Source organism: Bactrocera dorsalis, chromosome 6, assembly GCF_023373825.1.
Source record: "Bactrocera dorsalis isolate Fly_Bdor chromosome 6, ASM2337382v1, whole genome shotgun sequence".
In the NCBI taxonomy this organism is placed as follows: Eukaryota; Metazoa; Arthropoda; class Insecta; order Diptera; family Tephritidae; genus Bactrocera; species Bactrocera dorsalis.
The window spans coordinates 21512720-21536351 of NC_064308.1; the positions used below are offsets into that span (position 1 = coordinate 21512720).

General features: G+C 37.6%; 1 protein-coding gene across 2 annotated transcripts in view; it reads right to left on the reverse strand.

The window, feature by feature from the left end:
- LOC105226306 (uncharacterized) overlaps positions 1 to 23632 on the reverse strand; it is an 81968-nt gene that overhangs the window by 16366 nt on the left and 41970 nt on the right. Inside the window, exon 3 of one of the 2 annotated variants that reach the window (XM_049459980.1) lies at positions 11907 to 11954. The exons of the other annotated variant lie outside the window; for it this stretch is intronic. Within the exon in view, the coding sequence (XP_049315937.1) occupies positions 11907 to 11954 (48 nt within the window). The remainder of the gene's footprint in view (positions 1 to 11906; positions 11955 to 23632) is intronic. 2 annotated transcript variants of the gene reach the window in all.

Genomic DNA, 23632 nt, shown 5'->3' on the forward strand with positions numbered 1-23632 from the left:
ACACAGGAACTCCTAGACGGGTTAGGTGACCCATTGGATAGTGGCGAGATAGACGGCGGGGAAGAGAGAGTGCCCTTCCTCGAACCGGTATTATGATGGCCGTCCATATGGAGATTGCCCAGGTGAACCTGCATCACGCGGCGGCAGCTTCAGCTGTAATAACGAGCAGGTTCACGGCAGAGAAGCTGGGCATACTGTTGGTCCAAGAACCTTGGACCCACAAAGGAGAGGTTAAAGGCCTCAAAACGGAGTCAAATAAGGTAATCTGGGATCTCTCAAGCGAGAGGCCTAGAACTTGCATAGTTGTCAGGAATAACATTGAATTCTTCTGTATTTCAGAGTTCCTGACGCAGGATCTGATGGCGGTGCAAGCCAGGGACTTTGAGGGCACAGACTTCGTCCTGGCTTCAGCCTACTTCCAAGGGCATCCACGGCACCCCCAGAGGTGGTGGAACGGCTTGTGAATCACTGTAGCAGACATGGGCTTCCCTTGATTATAGGCTGTGACGCAAACGCCCACCACCTGGAATGGGGCAGCACGAACTGCAACGCAAGGGGTGAGTCTCTTTTAGAATACATAGTAGGTAGTAACTTAGTGATAGAAAATGTTGGGTGTGAGCCCACATTTATAACTATAAATAGGAGGGAGGTGCTGGACATCACCCTGAGTAATGAGCCTGCAAGAGGACTGGTCTCGAGATGGAGAGTCTCGACGGAGCCCTCCTTGTCGGACCACCGAATTGTAAGGTTCTTGCTAGGGGTAGAGGTTAGGCCCCTCCCCCCTAGACGCAATCCCCGGAGGGCGAACTGGGTCGCCTTCAGGGATATACTAAGTGAGGAGTTAGGTAGGGGGGGGGGGGCAGAGAGATTATGGCACTTCTGGCCTGGGTCTGGAGATTAGGCTATCCGAGCTGAACGAGTCTTTGATTAAAGCCTATCATGGCAGTTGCCCCCTGAAAGTGCCCGGTGACAGACGTAACTGCCCCTGGTAGTCCAGGAAACTAGCAGACCTCCGGAAAAAAGTACGCAGCCTGTTCAACAAGGCGAAACGTACGGGGGTCTGGGCTAGGAGCTATCTTACTTTATACAAAGAGGAGATAAGGTCTGCAAAGCAGACCAGCTTCAGGAGACTCTGCGAGAATGTCGCCACTACGCCAGAAGCAGCTAGGCTGGATAAAGCTCTGGCAAGGGGCACAAACGACGTAGAATTAGCAATCAAAAGGAACGATGGGACGTTCACGACCAGTGCACAGGACAGAGCCACGGAGCTTCTGCGGGCGCACTTCCCGGAGACAGTTCGGGAAGACCAGTGTCCTCCCATGACCGAACACAGGCCATCCCGTGAGGATTGGAGTATCGCCAGACGGCTGTTTACGGCGGACTCAATCAAGTGGGCAATGGCCTCGTTTGAGAGATTCAAGTCTCCGGGGGTGGATGGCATCTTTCTGGCGCTGTTACAACATGGGGAGCAACTCTTATTGCCCACCTGTCACGGCTGTTGAGAGAGAGCCTTGCATTGGCGTACATACCCGAGATATGGAGGACAGTGAAGGTGATCTTCATACCCAAGGTAGGTAGGAAAGACAGGCCAATTAGCCTAACATCTTTCTTACTAAAAATCATGGAGAAGATCGTGGACCAGGAAATAAGGATGAATGCGCTGAGGAGAGCACCGCTGCATGCGGCTCAACATGCCTACAGAGCGGGCAGATCAACGAGCACTGCCCTGTACCAGCTGACATAGATCTGAGATAGAGAGCTCACTAGAGCATGGGGAAGTGATGCTTTGCGCGTTCTTGGATATCGAAAGTGCCTTTGACAATACGTCCCACAAGAGTGTAGCCAGGGCACTGGAGAAAAGGAATGTGGCAGCACCGGTGCGCAGATGGATACAAACCGTACTGCGCTCCAGGGTTGCGGAGACCACAGTAGGCGATAGAAGGATACGTCTCGGCACAACTAGAGGCTGCCCACAGGGAGGTGTGTTATCCCCCCTACTATGGAGCCTAGTTGTGGACGACCTGTTAGCACTGCTAACGGACAATGGGATCCGCTGCCAGGGGTATGCGGACGACATTGTGATCATGGCCAAAGGCAAATACGAAGACACTCTATGTGACTTGGTCCAAAGAGGTCTAAACCTAGCGAAGGGGTGGTGTAGGGGAGTTGAATTGAATATCAACCCCTCCAAGACGACCGTAGTCCCGTTTACGAGACGCAGGTCCCTACCCGGTCTTAGGAATCTCTCACTTGAGGGAAGTGAAATAGTGATGACCAGCACTGTCAACTACCTGGGTTTGATGCTTGACTCCACTCTGCGTTGGAAACAACATTTAAACCTGACCGTGGTCAAGGCGACAAAGGCTTTGATGGTGTGCAATCGACTGGCGGGTGGTTGTACACCATGATAGTGCGACCGATAATCACATATGGGGCGGTGGCATGGGCCTCAATAGCGTCTCAAACTTCTGTTAAGACAAGACTGTTGAAGCTACAGCGTTTAGCCTGTGTCTGTACTACGGGTGCAATGCGAACCTGTCCAACTGCGGCACTGGAGGCTTTGCTCGAACTGACACCGCTTCATTTGGTTATCGGTCAGGCAGCCAAGCACACACTTCTGCAAATAACGGCGGAGGGGTGCGGAATTGGCAAGGTAATCTCATCCCGGAGGTTGGAGACGATAAGTGGCTGCTTACCATTGGTCCTCCTCCCGAGGGATAACACTACAAAAACGGTCAACTTCAGGAAAAGATTCAAGGTCACCCTTGGCAGTAAAGACGAATGGGATGATTCCAACTTCGAACTGATGCTGAGGAATAGCGATAGTCAAGCGGCGCTAAAGGCGATCTATTCCTATGAGATCAAATCGCTACTAGTGCAGGAGTGCAGGGAAAGGCTGAATAGCCTTGCAGAACAGAACCAGGTACACCTAATCTGGGTGCCTGGTCACAAAGGAATAGCCGGCAATGAACTGGCCGACGAGCTCGCCCGCTCCGCAGCCTCCACCAAGATGGTAGGACCCGAACCCTTCATGAGGGTGGGTCCCCACGCCATGAAAGAGCTGCTCCGTAAGGAAGAGGTAGAGGGCAGCGAGCAGCATTGGCACCAAACTCGCGGTATGAGACATGCCAAGCTGCTAATGGGGGGTTACAACCTGAAAAGGTTCAAAACTGTGATAAACCTCCCAAGGAACAAGCTCAGGTTACTGGTCGCATGGTACACCGGCCACTGCAAACTGAATAGGCACCTGCATAGCATGGGCCTATCCTCTAGTGCAAGTTGCCGGTTCTGCGATAGGGAGCCTGAAACCCCGGACCATCTGCTGATCGACTGCACAGCAGTCTGGAGACGCAGGACAAGGGCCCTTGGATTAATATGTCCGGATAGGGATCACATTGTCTCACTAGCACCCGGCAAGCTGTTGGATTTTATTCATGCGCTGGGGCTGAGTGAGTGAATGTGAGCCAGGAGAGGGCACAATAGACCAAAGGTCGCAGTGCATTCCTCAACTTTCATTCTAATTCTAATTCTAATGGCTGGCTTCGGTTGCAATCGTATCATGTCAGTTCATAGCGTTGAGACGATTGTTTGAATTGAAATGATACTTTGGGTAAACTATAAGTAAATCTTCGAGTAAATCTATGGGTAAATCTAAAAGTACAGCAAACAACAACAATTTTCTGCTGGACTGATTTGAATCATGCGTGGCAAAAAATGAAAAAATGTATCAGCTTTGAAAATGTGCGCATGTTACAAATTTTCGATGCGTAAACAATGGAAATTCCATCGAGTATGTATGTACATTAGGGTGATTAAAAATTTTTTTTTTTTTATTTCAATTGGTACTCGCAAAAATAGGTTCCTAGACACCTCTAAGAAAGCCTCTCCAAATATGAGATTTTAATTGTAACGGGAAGGTCCTCCGCCTAACGGTTTTCTATTTTTTCATATTATCAGATAGAAAAATTTATATCTCGCTTCCAACTACTTGAAAAAATATCTTGTTAACTAGGTTTTGTAGGAAATTGAATGCTCTAAAATATGGTCTCTTATGATTTTTTCGTAAACCCAACCGTTTAAAAGATATTAACAGTTAAAATTTGATGATTTTTGGGAAAATTTTTTATTTCTTAATAATTTTATAACTCAATGAACAAAAATTATTAGGAATGGGTTTTTGGAGAGGCTAACTTAGAGGTGCTTAGGAACCTATTTTTCAAAGTACCCAACGAAAAAAAAATTTATTTTTTTTGATCCATCCTAATATGCACTGATTTTTGACGATGAATATCTCGTAAACGCTTAACTTTATCGAAAAATTACCGTAGACCATTTTTATAGAGCAGTAAATTTCCAACAAAACTATGAGTTTCATCATTCATAATAATTTTTTTTCATCGAGTTATAAAATTATTAAGAAATAAAAAATTTTCCCAAAAATCATCAAATTTTAACTGTTAATATCTTTTAAACGGTTGGGTTTATGAAAAAATCATAAGAGACCATATTTTAGAGCATTCAATTTCATACAAAACCTAATTAACAAGATATTTTTTCAAGTAGTTGGAAGCGAGATATACATTTTTCTATCTGATAATAAGAAAAAATACAAAACCGTTAGGCGGAGGACCTTCCCGTTACAATTAAAATCTCATATTTGGAGAGGCTTTCTTAGAGGTGTCTAGGAACCTATTTTTGCGAGTACCAATTGAAAAAAAACAAATTTTTTTTGAATCACCCTAATGTACATACATATACATATATGTACATACATTTCTTGTATATATGTATGTTAGGGTGTCCCAAAAAAATTTTTTTTGGGATTTTTGCAATGCATACCCTCTTATTTTTTTTTAAATAATGTATAATTAATCATAAAAAAGTTTCGTCTATTTAGAACTACGGTAAAGCGTGCCGACTTGCATCGAAACATGTCGGTACTTGAATACTAAGGCGGGCGGGAGCTCATGTATCGATGAGCTTGTTATTACTTGTTTATTTTATTAGCAAACGCATTGTCTTTATTCGCTCAACATGTCAGTGGAATTACGTAGTTATAAAAAGGGAATATTTTTAATAGGAGACGTCAAACATCAAATAACAGGGTCAAAACTTCCCTCTAATGGACAAGTACTTTCAGTTTTGTTCTATAATATTCGCGAAGTGAATTTAAGTGTCAATGAAAGTGCTAACTTAACTATTCGTGAGTGTATTATCCATTGGGAAAAGGCACGTATACCGATTAAATCATTTCCTAACTGTGTTAAGAAATTGGTAACCTTGTACCAAGTTTGGCAAGATTTACAAAAAAATGCAAACAAAACACAAGCAGTTTTTGAGCAGCGTCGACAAGAGTTTGTTACAAATTTGGATAACTTGTTTGATATTGCACACGCGGATGCGCTACGTTTAATAAAGATAAATGAAGATAGAGTCTTCTTGCAGCAACAGAGACAACCAGGTCGACTTGGTCACTTGGCTGGAGTGGACAAAAAATTTACAGAAAAGGAGGAGAAGTCAGGTCTTAGAAACCTTGCAGAGCAAAAGAGGCGGGCTAAATATGTTTCATCATTAACTTCTTCGACATCATCTTCTGTGCCCCTACAAGAAAATGTATCTTCCGATTCTGAAGTAATTGATCTACAAAAAAATCTGTCCATTCCAACTGAGACGACACAGCCCGGTACTAGTAAAACTTATATAAGAAAAAATTTCATTACTCCAAAATTAGTGGCAGCATTAGATAGGTGTCAGTTAAGTATGCGTCTGTGTTTATTATTGAAGCGACTATTGAGGCACTTGGACATAACACTGACGAATTTCCTATTAGCAAGTCTTCCATTCAAAGAATTCGCAAGGAAAAGCGAAAAGAGCGCGCAGAAGCTATTAAGGTTTATTTTCAAAACGAGGTTCCGGATACTGTAACTGTTCACTGGGATGGAAAACTGTTACCGGCTTTAGATACACGTAAATCTAAAGAAGAACGTCTCCCAATAGTTATTTCGTATGATAATAAAGAACAACTCATTGCTGTGCCAAAATTGGACAGTTCTTCAGGATGCGAACAGGCACAGGCAGTTTGGAATTCTATCATTGACTGGAATCTTGAAGATAAAGTGCAGATCCTTTGTTGTGATACAACGGCTTCAAACACAGGTCGTATTAATGGGGCCTGTGTGCTTCTAGAACAGAAATTAGACAGAGAGATGCTTATTTTTGCTTGCCGTCATCATATCTACGAATTGGTATTAAAATGTGTATTTGAAGGTAAAATTCCCTACAAGCCCCGATATACCTTTATTCAAAAAGTTTCGAGAAATCTGGAAAAATATCGATTCCCAGAAAATACAGGTCAGTACTGAAAAGTTATCATGCCTGAGTAGATCAGAAATTTATAAACTATTAGCTTTACAAAAATTTTGCCAGCATTTATGGTATTTGACAGATGAAGTGTCTGTCTTGTCTCTATTTGACGATGACGTTGACCAAGAAACTAAAGTAAAGATAGTTGCTAACTTAACTAAAGAATATCCATCGGCCAACGGTAAACGCTACATAACATCGAAAGACGAACTTTGTGGTCCGCTTTACGGCTAGTATGAGAGTCAATAATTTTAGTTTTTATTCGTTTTATTTTATGTTAACTGTCGCATTTTATTTCAGAGAAAAACATCGATGACTTTGTTTCAATAAAAAGCAAATCTTTATTCAATCGACTTAAAATAGTTGATGATAGCTTTCTTAATGAGTCTCCAACTACATGGCCAAATAATGCTTCGTTCCAATATGCTAAAAAAATAAAAAAAAAGGTTTACACACTGAGAGCAGTTAACGATACCGCTGAAAGAGCGGTTAAGTTAATGCAAGACTTTCATGGCTTAATCACCGTCGACGAGGAACAAAAGCAATTTTTGTTACGTTGCGTTCAAGAACACAGATATATCCGGATTGTAAAAAGAAAACTTTGAAAAGAAAATTTAGTAAATAATAACATAATGTTATTTATAAATACTCAATAAGTATAAAATATATGTAAAACGGTGTATTATTGACTACATAAATATTTTAATCCGCAATCCCTACAAAGCTTCCATACTAACTTTCATATTTTAAGTTTAACATCAAGTCGGCACGGGTTATCGTTATTCAATCGTAATAATATTTATTATTTGAGTTATTAGGATCAAATGTAAAAAAAATCGCGGGTATGCGTAAGTAAATTCGAAAAAAAAAATTTCGCCCTTGTTGGCTGGGACACCCTAATGTACGTACTTGATGGAATTTCCATTATACATATATCATATGTATATTAGAGTGTACCATTCTGAGGCAACCTTTTTTTTTCAACTGAAAAACAGGCTCAAAACTTTCGAAAATGTGTAAAAAAAGGTCACTCAAAAGATGAGCTCTTAATATTAATATTAAGCGGTGCCTATTTCAAATTTTCTGTTTTCCATATAAATTACATGGAAAAAAATCATTTTTTTTTCTGGTGGTTATTGTGCGGAGGTTTTATATGTGCCCCGATGGCTGCTAGTAGGGATGGTAAACTCGATCCCGATTCTACTCGAGAATCGAGTTTTCTCGTAAAATAATCGATTTTTCGAATATCAAGAACCGATTCTTAATCCACTTCGACTACTGAAAATCGATTATTAAAAATCGATTATTTTACGAGAAAACTCGATTTTCGAGTAGAATCGGAATCGATTTTACCATCCCTACTGGCAGCTATCGGGGCACATATAAAACCTCCGCACAATAACCACCACAAAAAAAAATTATTTTTTTTCCAAAACAGAAAATTTTAAATAGGCATCTCTTAATATTAATATTAAGAGCTCATCTTTTGAGTGACTTTTTTTACACATTTTCGAAAGTTTTGAGCCTGTTTTTCAGTTGAAAAAAAAAGGTTGCCTCAGAATGACACACCCTAATGTATATACAATGAAACTTCTCTAACTCGAACTTCCGTAACTCGAAATATTCTCTATATCGAATTTCCTTAAGAACAAAATACGTTTTTATAACATCACTATGTAATTTTTTCCCTATAATTCGGATTTCTGTTACCCGAATATTTCTAAAACACGAACTAAAATGTCACAGAAACTGCGGCGGTAACCAAGCGTAACTCGAACTCTACTTTCTTTCCCTTGTCGACGAAATCAGTCCAGCTCTGAAAGTAATCGACGCAGTACCCACCGGGTGAAGCAAAGGAAAAGGGAGACCTCCACTCCGCTGAAAAGACCAATTGTTGCCATATAGCAAAAAGAGAAACGACTTGCGCGCTGTTGTTAACTCGGCTATAACCACGTAAACAGTTTATACGCCAGTATAAAAGAATAAGAATGCTCAGTTTTTGGAGGGATCAGAAATACGTGCCACAAATTGAAATTAGCGAAGGCAGGCCAGCGACTAGACAGCAATAAGCAATAATAAAGTAATAAGAAGAAAGGTAACCGAACATTTTATATTCTGGTAACATTAAAATATCAAAGCCGAGAGCGTATTTTCCGGTGTTGGCAACACTTTTAATTAAAAAATTGTAAGAATTGAATATTCGTTATTCCTCGGATTTAGGAATGGATCACAATATTTGCTATCTAATGAGTATCATATAGTTCTCTATCAAAACTAATCTAATTAACACAAGTTTCTAAATTCTTTACCTGCATATACAAATGCTGTGGGAAAGTACAAACCCTTATTAATAATTTTTGTTTCCGAAGGACATAATGCAAATTAAAGTATTCATTTATAATAATTTTCCGCATATAGACAATTATTACATAAAGACGTTCTCCAAATTGCATAAAGATAACTAACATATTGACCGATCTTATCTTTTTTAATATTAAAAATAAATCGCAAAATGTGTTGCTAAGCGCATAACTCAACAACGCCTGGTGGACCAATTTGTCCAATTTTTTTTTTCAAATGTTCGCTAAAGTTCAAAGACTTACGGTTTTTACAGCGAGAAAATTTCCAATCACTGCCGGAAAACCCTTAACAACAGCCCCTTTTCTTTTTCCCATACAAACGAATGAATGTTTGTTTGTACGCTAAGACTCAAGAACGGCTGAATCAATCTTTATTAATTTTTCAGAGGTTGTTCGGTGTGGATCGGGGAAGGAATAGTCGGAAAATCGGAGTATTCCAAAAAGTAACTTTTTTCATACACCTTTTTTTAATTTTTTTTGTTTTTCAATTATTTGAACCGTTCAAATTTGTTGTTTGCTTTCTTTGTTCCGGTTATTCAAAAGAAAAAGTATTGAAAATTATTCTGTTCAAATACAGATTGAAATTTGTTACGATGCCACGAAGAGCTTGCGCTAATATCGGTCGGCATTCTTTTAGGCAGCCCAATGCCATGACTGAGTACTACACGATGTCATAGCACGACTTTTCAAGCAACAGGTACTATATTTGATGGACTCTGTCTTGAAGCATCGTATGGTAGATATATATGGTGCTGTTAGATGATGGATGTGATGTACTCTGTTGAGTTGCAAAAAAGAGGTTTGCCACATGCACACATTCCTCTTCGGATGGTGGATGGTCATTGCACTAGATCACATTTATGAAATCATTTCTGTGGAAATTCCTGATGCAGAGAAAGATCCAGTATTATACGAAGTGATGAAAATCAATATGGTTCATGGACCTTGCGGACACCACAATCCCACTTCGGTTTGTATATCTGACAATAAATACACGTGCTATTTTTTAGGAAACGCAAACTGGAAATAATGAATATCCACTCTATCGGCGTCGCTCACTAGACGACAATGGCAGAAGTTGACAACACATGGATCGTACCATATTCGCCACTATTGTCTAATTCACATCGAAAACTCATATCAATGTTGAGTATGGCAGTTTGGTGAAATCGGTCAAATACGTTTGCAAGTATGTCACCAGAGAAAGCAACATGGCGGTTATTGGCCTTGAACGAGATGAGATCAGCAAGTATCAAATCGATCGATACGTGAACTGCAATGAGGCGTTTTGTGAGATATTTACTTTTGCAATTCATTAAGGTTTTCCGATTGTTGTGCATCTCGTAGTTCATTTGGAGAATGGCCAAAGAATGTATTTCAACACAGGGAATACATAACAGCCAGTGGAAAAACCGCCAGCAACAAAATTGACCGTGACGAGTTTTTTCTCAACTTGCGTCAGTGATCCGTTTGCGAGAATATTGATCTATTCGGAAAAGCCTTGATATTATACATGGAATGCATCGTCAAAGAAATGGTTAGGTGTGTTCTCAACGAATGCCTTAAGACGAATTGCTTCTACTTCGGTTGCTATAAATTTGTTACTCAATTTCATTTGAGTCATTGCATACGGTGAATGGTACGGTGTGTGCAACTATTTGAGAAGCATGCCAGCAATTATAATTGCTGGAACATGATTATCAATGGTATCAAACGACTGACGATTCGATAGCTACTTCGCATGTCACTGAAGTTCGCACACTTTTTGCGATGATGACCCAGATAAGGTCTAATCCATTTGTTGACGGTAGAATTCGTATTTGAAAACATTGAAGTTCATCAAAAATTGCCTTAAAATTGCCTCAAAACTGCCTTATCTATCGAGTGGGTCAAAATATCCGGAAAGAATATTAGAAATCGAGTGAGGAGCATACGTCGACGTCTGGAGACAATAATTGCAATAAAATGTAGGCCGCTAAAACTATTGTAATTAATTTGAATTTATATAAATAATCATTGATGTACGTAAACTTTTTTGATATGAATTGGGAGCATTTTACGCTTTAGAATTATTTTTTTTTATTTGTGTAAAAAAAAAAATATTTTGATATGCTATATTTAATGTTAAATATACATCTTCTGAAAAGGATACAAAAAAAACTTAAAATTTATTCATTTATAACAAATAAACGTGTCGTAATTTAATAGAACTAGGTGTATGTAAACTTTATTCGTGCGCTGTATGTATATAGATTTTGGGGATAGTAGAATAGAACTGCATCCAAATACGCAGTGTATTAAATTGCCAGACAATTTCTTCACATTTACTGCCACAATTTTCACATTTATTCGTAATTGTATGTATTATCACGAAGAGATTCTCTCCGAATATCATAACTATATGTAAAAGATTAACTGATGTATTCGGGTACAAAGTTAGACATTGGCACTGAGATTTTGGGGTAGAAAATTAGTGGTTCAATATAACGCACTAGTTGTGCAAAATTTTGATTTATAAGACTAACCGGAAGATTGAAGTTCTTACACCTATGTATATTTAATTACGTACTATATATGTAACGATATATTATCACTAGGAAACGATGCTGTATTAATTATAATAATAAATTTCATAAGCCGCTCGCACTAGGGCCACATAATCGGCATTTGATGGCTTAAAAAATTATGGCCCGAATTTGACAACTAATAAAAAAACACCATCTATTGCGAGTCTTAAAGACTTTAGGTATAACAGTTCAGTCAAGTACAGCCTTAGTTCACATTACACCAAAACAAGAAGTTAACTTACATATATACGATAAAATGGTGGAAATGAATGTATACAATATTTGTTAGGTTGTGCTAATTAAATATTCACCAACTTTTTTACGGCATCTCATATGTGATGGAGATTGGGATTAAGAGGAGTATTTAATATTTAATAACAAATTATCCTTTACAGCCCTGAAACGATATTCACAAACCTTACAAAAATGTTTCATTAAAAAGAATTAAGACGGTAGACGACAGTATCTGGCGAATATTAAAACTCACAAGTTCTTATGGGCACAGTTATTTAGACAACAGGCGATATATTAATATTTTATATGTTCCTATGTACTTCAAATAAAATACATACATACAGAGTTTGAATGAATCCTTTACTTCTTGCATAACACATACCTTTTTTGACCGTATGAAGGGCTGATGTTGGTTGAATATACAGTTCATCTGCAAAAAAAAACTAAAATTATTTAAAATTATCGCTGTACTTTACCTATTAGAGGGCGAAGCCACGTCCAAATTTTCAACATATTTAAAACTGCAGCTACCCCTCTCTAATGCAATTCGTCGTACCAAATAACAGTTTAAAATTTTCATGATGCCAAAAAACCTGGGTACGGGTATATAATAAGATCAAGATCAAGACGTCACCCAGATATCAACCAGCTTCATTATCCTGATCAGGTTATTCAAACAACCGTTAGGTGAACACAATTATATAGTAATACTCTGTAGCAAAATGTTGTGAGAGTATAATAAATAACACTTACTTATTATATATTTTCATTATTAATGAAATACAAATGTGTATGGTTTCTGAATGTTTATAATAAACTAGAGGACACGGAGAATTCTGTTTTGCCGTACAGGAAACAAATAAGCAAGTTTTGAATTTTTTTAAGTTCTTATGTTTAAATGAGTTAAGCCGCTCCCTACTTAACCCGGGAAAAACTGGCGTACCCTAAGGAAACACTGCACTATACACCACATTCGATGAGACCATACTCATACATCACCAACAACACAACTCACCACGCCCATTCACCAACCCAATCAACAAAAAGGACGGACAAAATTACAGCATATACATTCGTGGCTATACATTTATTCATGGTCCTTCGAGCCATACCGAATGGCACTTTTGGCTTTGTCCAAATATTTACAAATAAACATAAAAGTGGTGACAAAAGTACGGTACAAAATTCAAATAAACATACATATTTGTATACTAATAAACAAAACTAAGTTCGGTGACAAAATGCAGTGACACAAACAAAAAACAACAATATATTAGTACCTACGTACATATATAACAAACAAACAAACAAACAAAAAACAACATGATCAAACAAGAGGGCGTAGTGGGGTGAAATTAAAAAAGAAGTGTAGCGGCCCTGTAAATATGTGCATACACATACAACATACTTATATACATACAAGTATAAGACACATATGTACATATGTTAACCCCAAATCAAAGTGAGCGTATCAATTTCACTTTATGTATGAATTCATGGCTGTAATTAAAATGACCGCATTATAAAACATAATAATGAAGCACATAAGTACATATATGTTCTACATATATCAATATATACATATATATAAATATGTACCTATATATATCCTTAGATATATATTTACTTAATTCAAATATCAACTCAAATACGAAGAGAGAAAAACAAATAAATATAAATACAAACACACATATGTATGTATGTATATGCATATTACAATACCATATAAAAAATAAACGCACATACACATATACACTTACATATATTCAACTTACTTACCTAATAATTATTAAATTACTTACATACCTAAGAGGACAACGGAAAATACAATTTTTTTCTACTCCGTTTTCACGCTTTCTCTCTTATGTTAAAGAATATAAACATACGGCATACAATCTGCCTATGCTATACCCTACATACAATATATTGGGTCAATTAAATATTACAAAATTATAAAAAAGTTGTAAATTATGTGAACGAAAAAAACTGGTCACATAGAAATCCGCACAGCTTAGAAATTTCTAACGGTAAAATCAAAACTCAAATTTGAAAGCAATTATCTACGCAATTGCATTATATTTTTTTACAAAAATGTGGTTAATGTAAAATTGTCAGCAATGAATATACACGTTCGCGAGTCGGTTTTGCGCAAAAAGCTGGAAAATCCAGGCATGTCTCTCAGCGGCAACGCCAAAAAATTAAAAATTGCAAAATCTTCGGTATCTTTCGTACTTAAGAGATACAGTGACTCCTTATCATTGAATAGAAAGGTCGATAGTGGCAGAAATCAAGGATTTCAATCTCCACTTATAGCTAAAAAAAGTGTTGTTTGGAATGAAATCCTGGACTTTCAGTACAAGATGTCGCTAAAAAAGTGAAATTGTCATCTTCATATGTACAGAAAGTACGCAAACGAAATGGATTACGTTCCTTCAAAGTGAATGCAGCGCCAAACCGCAATGATAGCCAACATGTTTTGGTAAAGCGACGTGCTCGACAATTATATGAAAAGTTCATGTTTTATTTTAACTGCGTTGTAATGGACGATCAATCCTATGTTAAAGCGGACTTTAAACAAATTCAAGGGCGACAATTTTACACAGCTCGCTCAAGCCGATTGAGACTTATTTAGCCATTATTAAAGCGAAACTGTTAAAGACGCAACATACAGTGAAAAATGAGAGGTAATTTAGGAATAAGTGGCGATGTCACTAAAGACTTCAATAAGGATTTTGTGCAAGCGCTTATGAAGGATGTTAAGTCTAAATTACAATTATTCGCATATAAAAAATATCCTGAATGTTATATATTGAATTCATATAAATTTATAAATAAACTATAAATTGTAGAATATTTCTGAAATTGAATAATAAACATAAACATAAGTATATCATTTTGAAATTAAATAAACGATGCGGGGAAATTAACAGTACAATAAATTGTTAAAACCAATACATAATAAGCTAATATAAATAGATAATTGAACTTTGCATATTTATTTACATTCCACATTGTCAATTATCCGGCAATACCTCTTGTTCTTTGGCAAACAAAAACGAATTGATCTCTTCAACGAGCTCTCAGTCGCTTAAGAACATAAGCATAATGATAAATATTTATGTAAAAAGCGCATTGCTCTATTCAACGAGCTCTCAATCTGCGTTTTAAGATTGGATAAAACTTCGACATCGTCACCACCCGGCTACAACCACCATCCTGGATTGGATTACAATTCTGAACGTCACTTCGTTTGATCGCCGTTGATCTTACGTACCACCGATTTTAGATCAGTGCACCAGTACATTTTCTTTTGTATATTTTGTATTTTTTGATAATAAAAGGTATTTAGTGCGGCATTATTAAAAGGTGCAAACAGTGGCTATACATTTATTCACCTTTTTTAGGAAATACAAATACAATATTTAAGTACATTAATGATTCTTTATTGTTCATGTATTCTAGTAGTCATACTCTTCAGTTAACCCTTTCGGGACGGAGTTTTATTTGAAAACCGGAAATAGTCTCAACAAAAATTTCTGCTCATACTGAAAGATTGGGATAAAAAATTATGTCCTGCATACTCAGAAATTCTAAAATCGTCCTTTTATCCTGGGACATATAATCCCAATAAACCTTTACTGTGGGATATAAAATCCCAATAAGAATTTTTGACGACTATTGTAAATTTGAGAAATAAAAAAAAAAAAGAAAAATAGCTATATTGTAATGAAATTTCATATTTATTTGAGTTATTGTTAAGATAATTTTAATATAATGTGATGTAACTATTAATTTAATTTGTGGAAGGGTCCAAAACATTTGTAGCACAACGCGTTGTTACAGCCAGAGCAGATCATTTTAGTTCGCTTTTCGATTCCAAGTGAAGTGCAGCGGACGCAGCGGCAACGCTTCTCTTGCTCCACTGGCAAGTGATCTCCAACGTTAAGGCTATCAGTTTTTGAGCGTTTAGGAGTTCTTCCTCCCTGTTGACGAGGCATCGTCTCACGCCTTTTATTTCCTTCGAAAATCATTGCTTCAGCAAGGGGCACAAGAAAGTCTTTTAGTGATAAATTTTGCTTCTTATGTTCAGTATAAACAATCCATGAATTTGTGACGCTAACCATTAGTAGCTTGAAAAACACCTTTTTCCACCACTTTTGAGATTTGCGATTGGAATCATAAACGGTTGTCTTTTGGTCGGCCAAGTCGACCCCACCCATAATTTTGTTATAGTCACTGATACATTTAGGGCATTTAATTTTCTTCTTCGATCCGTCTTTTTGCTTCCTCTCAACGTCTACAAGCGATGGCTCATGACAATTCGAAGCTAAGAGGACTTTTTTTGAATCCATCCATCGGGCTGCCAAAATGCCACCAGAGCTGATTTGAAGCTGACTTTCTCCTCTTGCCAACTTTCCGACAAATTTAGGTGTATTCTTTCTGTTTTGCACTGTTTTGCATGTATGCCCCAAGTGCGGGATATGGGATATGGTAGTTTCTAAACGTTTAATTGAAGTAAAAAAGTGGTCAAAGGCTAAACAAACTTCCTTCTCACGAATTGAAGAAACCAATTTCAAAACGATTTTTTCTCCAAGAGTGCTAGGTACAGACTGTACAGCGTTTGCTTCCTTACCAGTATAAAGATTAAGATCGTAAGCGTATTCTGTCTTTGAGTCACATCGCATCCAAATTTTGATTCCGCGCTTTATTGGTTTCATTGGCATATATTGCTTCATACTTGATCTACCTTTGAATTTTACCATGCACTCGTCAATGTTTGTTTCAGACATTGCACAACATCGGAGATATAATAATCTCTGCAACTGTCGGCGGGCTTACTGCAGTCATTGAAATATAACTTCGATTACAATAATAAATAGCGATCTCGTGATAAACACTTTTTTATAACTGAATTTCCCATCGATGGATTTTCGCTCCAATAATCCTTTAGAGATGGCAACTTATTATAATGCATAATCAATGAAACGCCCAGAAATACCAAAATTTCATTAGCATCGGTTAAATTTCGCTTTGACTGAGCCCGACGATTCATAGCTGTCAGACGCTGATTAGTACATTCAGCAATTCGAATGCACAAACTGTAAGGAAATATCGTGAAAAACACTTTGAACTCGGTGCAATCGTGAGCAAAATCAAAAAGGATTTTGCAGTCTCTCTCAGTTCGGATTTCATACTTTGGATTAAAGTTCTGAGAATCGTCCGCAGCAACATTTACCCACTGGGCAACTACCCACTGGGCAACTGGTCGTTTATTTTTGTGGGCTTATCCGCCCCATTGATGTTATCGTCAGTTTCTGATGCAGATTCAGTGCTTTCGGAACTCTCAAGCAAATATTCACTCCCAGAGTCCTCAAAATCAACGTCCGAGTCTGACTCTTCAGACATACTACGCTCAATATTGGGACAAGTAAGCCCACTTAAAAAAATTTTAGGGATTATATGTCCCAATTTTATAAAATGAACTCTAACTTACCCTATAATAGCAAAAAACACCACTAAACAATTAAATGTAACAAACCGAACACTTTTTTATGCAAACAAATGCAAATTTTGTTGATCACGCTTTTATTTCGAGCGATTTCAGCAAATTAGTGAAGACAACTGATCAAATTTCACGTATATTGTCATGTGGCGTCTGTGCGCTGAAATTTACCGCTATCTTTTTGTTTACAATTAAAAATATACACTTAAATCTGTTTGTGGGACTAATTATATAGGCAATCGCATGCACAGTAAAGAAAATACGAAAGTTAGAAATTTGGTGGGATGTATTATCCCAGTAGTCCCGAAAGGGTTAAGTAGCTTGTGAAACCTATTTTTTGTTTAATTATCAGGCGCAAGAACAAACAGCGCAAATGAGCTTCCGTCCCTTGAACATGCCACATATAAATGACCATGCGAAAACATGGATATTCCAGATTCAAACCACAAACTTTAATTGAATTTTCCTTTGGGTATTGTAACGCAAATCACATTGTTCATCAATTTTCTTACCACCAAACGTGTATCATTACATAGTTTTGCTTGGTTTATATTGTTACAAATGTTAAATTTTGTATATTATTAATATTGTATTACAGCTTGTAACAAATGAGTAAATTACAACATAGTCTGTTGATGAGTTGCAACATTTAATATTATGAGCTATTATTATATATATTATTACAATTGCTAAATTGCTAAAATTTTTAAATTATTACAATATTTTTGTCTACATTAAATCATCATATTGGCCAAAAGACGTCTACTGCCGTACATCGTATCTGAGAAGTGATTCCGCAAACTTGCAACAACTTTACGCATCATAGTTATACACGGAATCAAGAAATCCTCGATCACGTTATTCATTAGCACCTTCACGGCCAGTCTCGTTCTATTGCAAATTCGATGTTGATTTATATATATTACGCAGTCAGATGACACCTGATCTTACTTTTGATTGCAAATTACGTGGTGCGATGGAGCAATTTCAATGAATCTAAAAATTATGTGGGATAGTTGACTACGCCACCCTTGTCAACGGATTTGTAAATAAACAACTTCTCTGAAAGGAAATTTTTCCATTCCGGATTTTTAATAAGAATTTAATGCCAATCATTTCCCTATGACTAGTAAGTACGAGTATAACAGGATAGAGGTATGTGTAAAAGTTAACACAAGAGAGGAAAGTTCTCTGATCGCCATTCACTTGGGAGTGGCCAGAAACGATTCTTTTACATACGACTCAAGCAGCTCATGACTTCCGGTCTTTGACCAAGTATCCTATGGGTAGCCAAAGAAACATCCCTAACCATCCCTTACCAGGGTTGTGGGATTTGGGACTCGCCACGTAAACGCCTCAAACAGAAAACAACAGCCTCGGATAAGAAACCCCATTTTGATGACGACAACGGCAAATGCCTTAAGGATTACAATTTAAGGGCATGCACCCCGGTCAATTAATTGTGAAGGTGCCGCTGCCCAGCTGCTTGATGCCCTCGTTCACTGCCGTCCAAGAACTGCATGGACGGGACAAGAACTAAGGCAAGTAAGTCCTTGTGGCATTTACTACAATGGTCGCTTACGATTTTCTTGTGGCACAGATGTCGGGAGGTTACGAGCGCACTGCGCAACGATGGATGTACCATACGTTTTAAGAGCGGTAGGGGGACAAAAAATTCAATTTCCTTGGAATAGTTTGAATGAACAAAATATTTTTTTGCAGATTATTAAAGGTGAATATTTTAAGTTTTTCTTAGCGCGAAGAACACATGAAAAGTATCAATTTTTTAACAAAAAATTATGTAAAAATTTTATTATTTAAACAAATGGATCACGAAAAAATATCTATAATGTAGAACGAACATTTTGCTTTGTCTTTACAAAATTTCATCGATTTATCTCTTGCAGTTTATGAGAAAATAAATTTTTCGAAATTTTCATGGACCACTTGACGTGGTGTGACCCTTCTATGAGCACTTGGAGGCTATGAAATCTGCCCCGCCACGATGTCAAAATCGTTCTTGGTGGCTTTAACGCCAGGATGGACAAAGAAGGTATCTTTAGCACAAAGGTCGGTAAATTTAACCTCCATGATGAAGCATTCTCAAGTGGGTTGAGGCTAGGTACCTGAAGTACTAGATTTCAGCATAGAAACAATCCTAAAGCCACCTGGCTGTCTAATGATCGTTAAGCTACCAATCAGGGGTCGAATCGTTACATTCGTACACGGATCGGCAAACCTACGAAAGAAAATTACGTGATACGTCAATTATGACATATGATAGCACAATTCACAATAGTTTTTAAATTCCACATTGCATTGGATCGTATTTTTAGGTCACAATAGATGTGGAACTGTCAAAACTGTTGCGAAATTTTCATTAAACTAACAAATCTAATTAAATATCAAAATGGATATAACTTTGTTTTTTTTATTTGAGCTCTAGAGAAAGTGATGGGGATAAAAAAATAGTACGGAGATAGCTAAGAGATCGTAGCAATAGCGTAGGTATAAAAAAAAAAACGAATTATGAATCCTCATTAACAAAATTTTTTTTGTACATAGATGTATCGTTGAACAAGGCATTGGAATCTTAAAAAGACGGCGGAGAATTTTAGGATATGACAAGGAAGGAAGTTATCACCCCACAAAAGTGGAAGATTTGCTAGCGTTTGTGAGTCATTACATAAAATTTACAATAACTTACGACCCTCAAAATCGCAATTCTTATCAGACACAAGAAATGGACACCGGGGTAGCGAACCGCCTCACCGCTATCGTCCAAACGATAACAAACCAAATAAAGTATCTTTTAATAAATTTAATTCCAAAATGTATATGTCTTTAACTTTGTAAATATTTTTTTTTTTTAATGTCAACTATAATACAAAAAATTTGTTCATATAAATAATTTTTTATTTTAAGCTTTAATGATATATTTTATTCATTGGTTTCTTGTTTACGTTCTTTATTACTAAAAATTATAAAAAGCATAAAATTAAAAAAAAGTTGCTCTCATTTCAATAAATTTGTCTATTACGGTTGGTAGTTTGCGTTCGAATGACGATTCGAACGAATGGATACGTTTACGAGGTGTGTTCAAAAAGTTGCGCGAATTTTGAATTTTCGCGGGTTATGTATATTCGAATTTCGAATTTTTTGTGGCGTTACGTTGGTACTCATGTCTCTCACTTATGCCGACAAGCTCGGCCATTTTGAATGTTCATTTACTTGTTGACAGCTGCTTTGCTTGCACGTTTTTTGGATCGTCTTCGATTTTTACCTATCAAAACAATTGCATCACGATAACGCCCCTGCTCCCATATCGTTGCTTGTGCGCGACTTTTTGGCCAAAAACAACACACTAATGATGCCGCAGCCACCGTATTCCCCAGAACTGGCGCCCTGTGACTTTTTCGTGTTCCCTTAACTGAAGAGGCCCATGAAAGGACGACGTTACGCCTCTCTTGACAAGATAAAAACGGCATCGAAGCAGGAGCTGAAGAAGATAAAAAAAAATGATTTTTTGAAGTGCTTCGAAGATTGGAAAAACCGTTGGCACAAGTGTATAATATCTCATGGGGATTACTTTGAAGGGGAAAAAATAGATATTCATGATTAAATAAATAATTTTTGAAAAAACACAAAATTCGCGATACTTTTTGAACACACCTCGTATATACTCGTTCACGTATGCCAGCATGCCAGCTTACGATGGAAGCATTACGATCACGTATGTCATAATACGAAATACAGGCTTTTACGTGACTTGTGATACGTTCAGGGATGTAACGATTCGAACCCAGATTGATCATGTTGTGATAGACGGAAGAAACGTCTCCAGCGGGTTAGCCGTGGTACGTTCCGAGGCCCTAAAATCGCCTCGGGCTACTATCTTGTTGCTGCCAAGATACGCACAGAGGCGGCTCTGTGCAGCAAAAACACAAACATCAACAAACACAAGGATGGTTCGTCTAGAAGCCGCAATTACAACAGACTGCTGTACAATTTCCCGCTAGACATGCACTCCTGCTCTTTGAAAACACTCAGCATTTCGGTATAAGAGAACTGTGGGCGGCTTACGTACAGCTGCAAATGAAACCATTGGTTTTCGGAAAATGCAAAATAACAACTGGTACGATGAGGAGGGCCCTGTCGCAGTGGAGAGAAAACATACTGCCTATCTCGCAACGTTACAATCGACCACACCGGTGCGGGACAGGTTATATGTATACCGAAAGTTGAAGAGGGAAGCGAAACGTATTTGCAGACAAAAACGTAGAGAGGTGGAAATGCATGAGTACGAAGAGCTTAACAAGTTGGCCGACTGGGGTAATGCTCGAAAATTCTACGAAAATATACGGAAACTAAGAGAAGGTTTCAAGATCGGAGCATACTATTGTAGAACCTCCAGAGGTGATTTACTGATACCCAGATCCTACTAAAATTATGGAAGGAACACTTCTTCAGCCTGTTGAAAGGCAGGGAAAGCATAACACTCGGGGTGGCCCTAATCGATGTCGATGGAGCGAACGTTCTATTGCCCGACCATGAAAAAGTTCGAATTGCAATTACTCGTCTGAGGAACAACAAAGTGGCGGGTCCAATGGATTGCCGGCCGAGCTATTGAATACGGTCAATTGATCCGGAGCATCCATAAGCTTCTATGTAGAATATGGTCGGACGAAAGCATGCCCAACGATTGGAATTTAAGTGGGCTCTGCCCAATAATAACACTGTGATAGCTTTTTTCAAAAAAAAAAAAAAAAGACAAGACCAAATTCGACGGTTTCCCCCTATTTCCGGTCCTATGAATCGAACTGCATCATTACTTTTTTGAGTTACAATCATGGTTTCATACAAAAATTTTTGTTGAAGTTTTTCATCAAAGTGGCCCATTGTAAGAGAAAGGCACATTTTTCTTCGGTCTCTAACTTTTTTAATGTTGACTTTTTTGGTAAACTTTCTGTGGCAAAGCTTCTCAGAATAAGTCCGTCTTTAAGTTCTTAGATGACTGTAAACCCCAAAATCAATGTTTTTTGTGTCCTTATAGCCAATATGTCGAAAAAACTGAAATTTAATCCATTTTTTTAATGTTTTTCCCTCCCGTTTTGTCAATATTTTAATTTACCCCTTGATACTTATACATTAAGTGACATCTTGTAATAGTAAGAAACTTAAGCAAAGACAACGTTCTGAGCAAACTAACCATTAGAAAAAAACTTAACAAAATTTGTATTTTTTTTAAAAAGCTACACTAACTATGTTTGTGTGCTGTTTTATTTTTTTTGTATCTTATAAGTGTTATCAATAAGTTTCATAAATTTGCACACAATATTTAAATTAAATTTAATAAGACTCATCGAGTCAAGCTTTTTGCCGCTGTACCAATGCTCAAGGGGGGCGGCGACTTGGTGAAATCTTTCTCCATGCTCATCGGATTCAGTCGGAACTTGCTGCTCAAAATGGTCCTTGTGATGGTGAAGGAAATGAATTTTTAAGGACATATTCACACCTATTTCTTCAAAAGCGTCTACCATGTCATCCACATAGTTTTTCCAATCTTCAGACCGGTGCACTCCTAAGCAATGGTTTATAACGGTCATAACGGAGTTCCAGGCAATTTTTTCATTTGGCCTTAGAAGTTCTCCGAATTTTGCGTTCTTCATAAGTTTTCTTATATCGAGGCAATTGAGAACACCTGAAAATAATGTATCAACATAACATTCGTTCTATTAAAAGACTTAAAATACCTTATTTTATTTTCGCAACACTTAGCCTTGGAAATATTTCTGTCAAACATTTAAAAGCTTCGGCATCTCGATTTATTGCTTTTATGAAATTTTTGACAATTCCCAATTTTATGTGCAGTGGTGGTAGCAAAATGTTATTAGCTGGTATCAGCGGAATATGGATAACATTTGCCACATTTAAATGAAATTCTGTGCGAAGCTTCCAATCAAGCATTCTATATTGGTTTCCGCGGCACCTTGTGTCCCAATGACAAATGAAGCACATATTTTTTGTGTATCCTGTCTGCAAACCAGTAAGCAAGGCGATAACTTTTAAATCCGCACATATCTTCCATTGATGCTGCTGATACTAAACTCTGTCCAAAATTAATTTCATTGCTTCGTATGTTTCCTTTGTGTTGGAGCTTATGGCGATTGGAACCGGATTTTTTGTCTTATCCACATACATCAATACTGCTTTCAAACTATTTTTCGACGAGTCAATAAACAAGCGCCATTGCTCTGGTTTGTACTCACAGTTCATGTATTGTATAAGACCAGGAATATTTTTACAATACGAAAAAGTTTTGTCGCCATTAACCTCAAAGAAATCTAAAAGCTCCTCCTGTCTTTTGCGGTATCCATACACCTTCACATCTTTAGACAATATATTTACCGAACGAAGATGATGTGCTAGGCAAATCGCTTGTCTTTGCGATAATTTCAGCTGTCGTACCATCGTATTCAAACGGGCTTGGGAAATCTCCAAGTGACGACATGGGCTTTCAACTTCGGTTGGGTTATACATTGTGAGTAGATCTGTAGGCTCGGTGGAAAATGTTGGCGAAATATATCTGTCAGTTGGACTTGGAC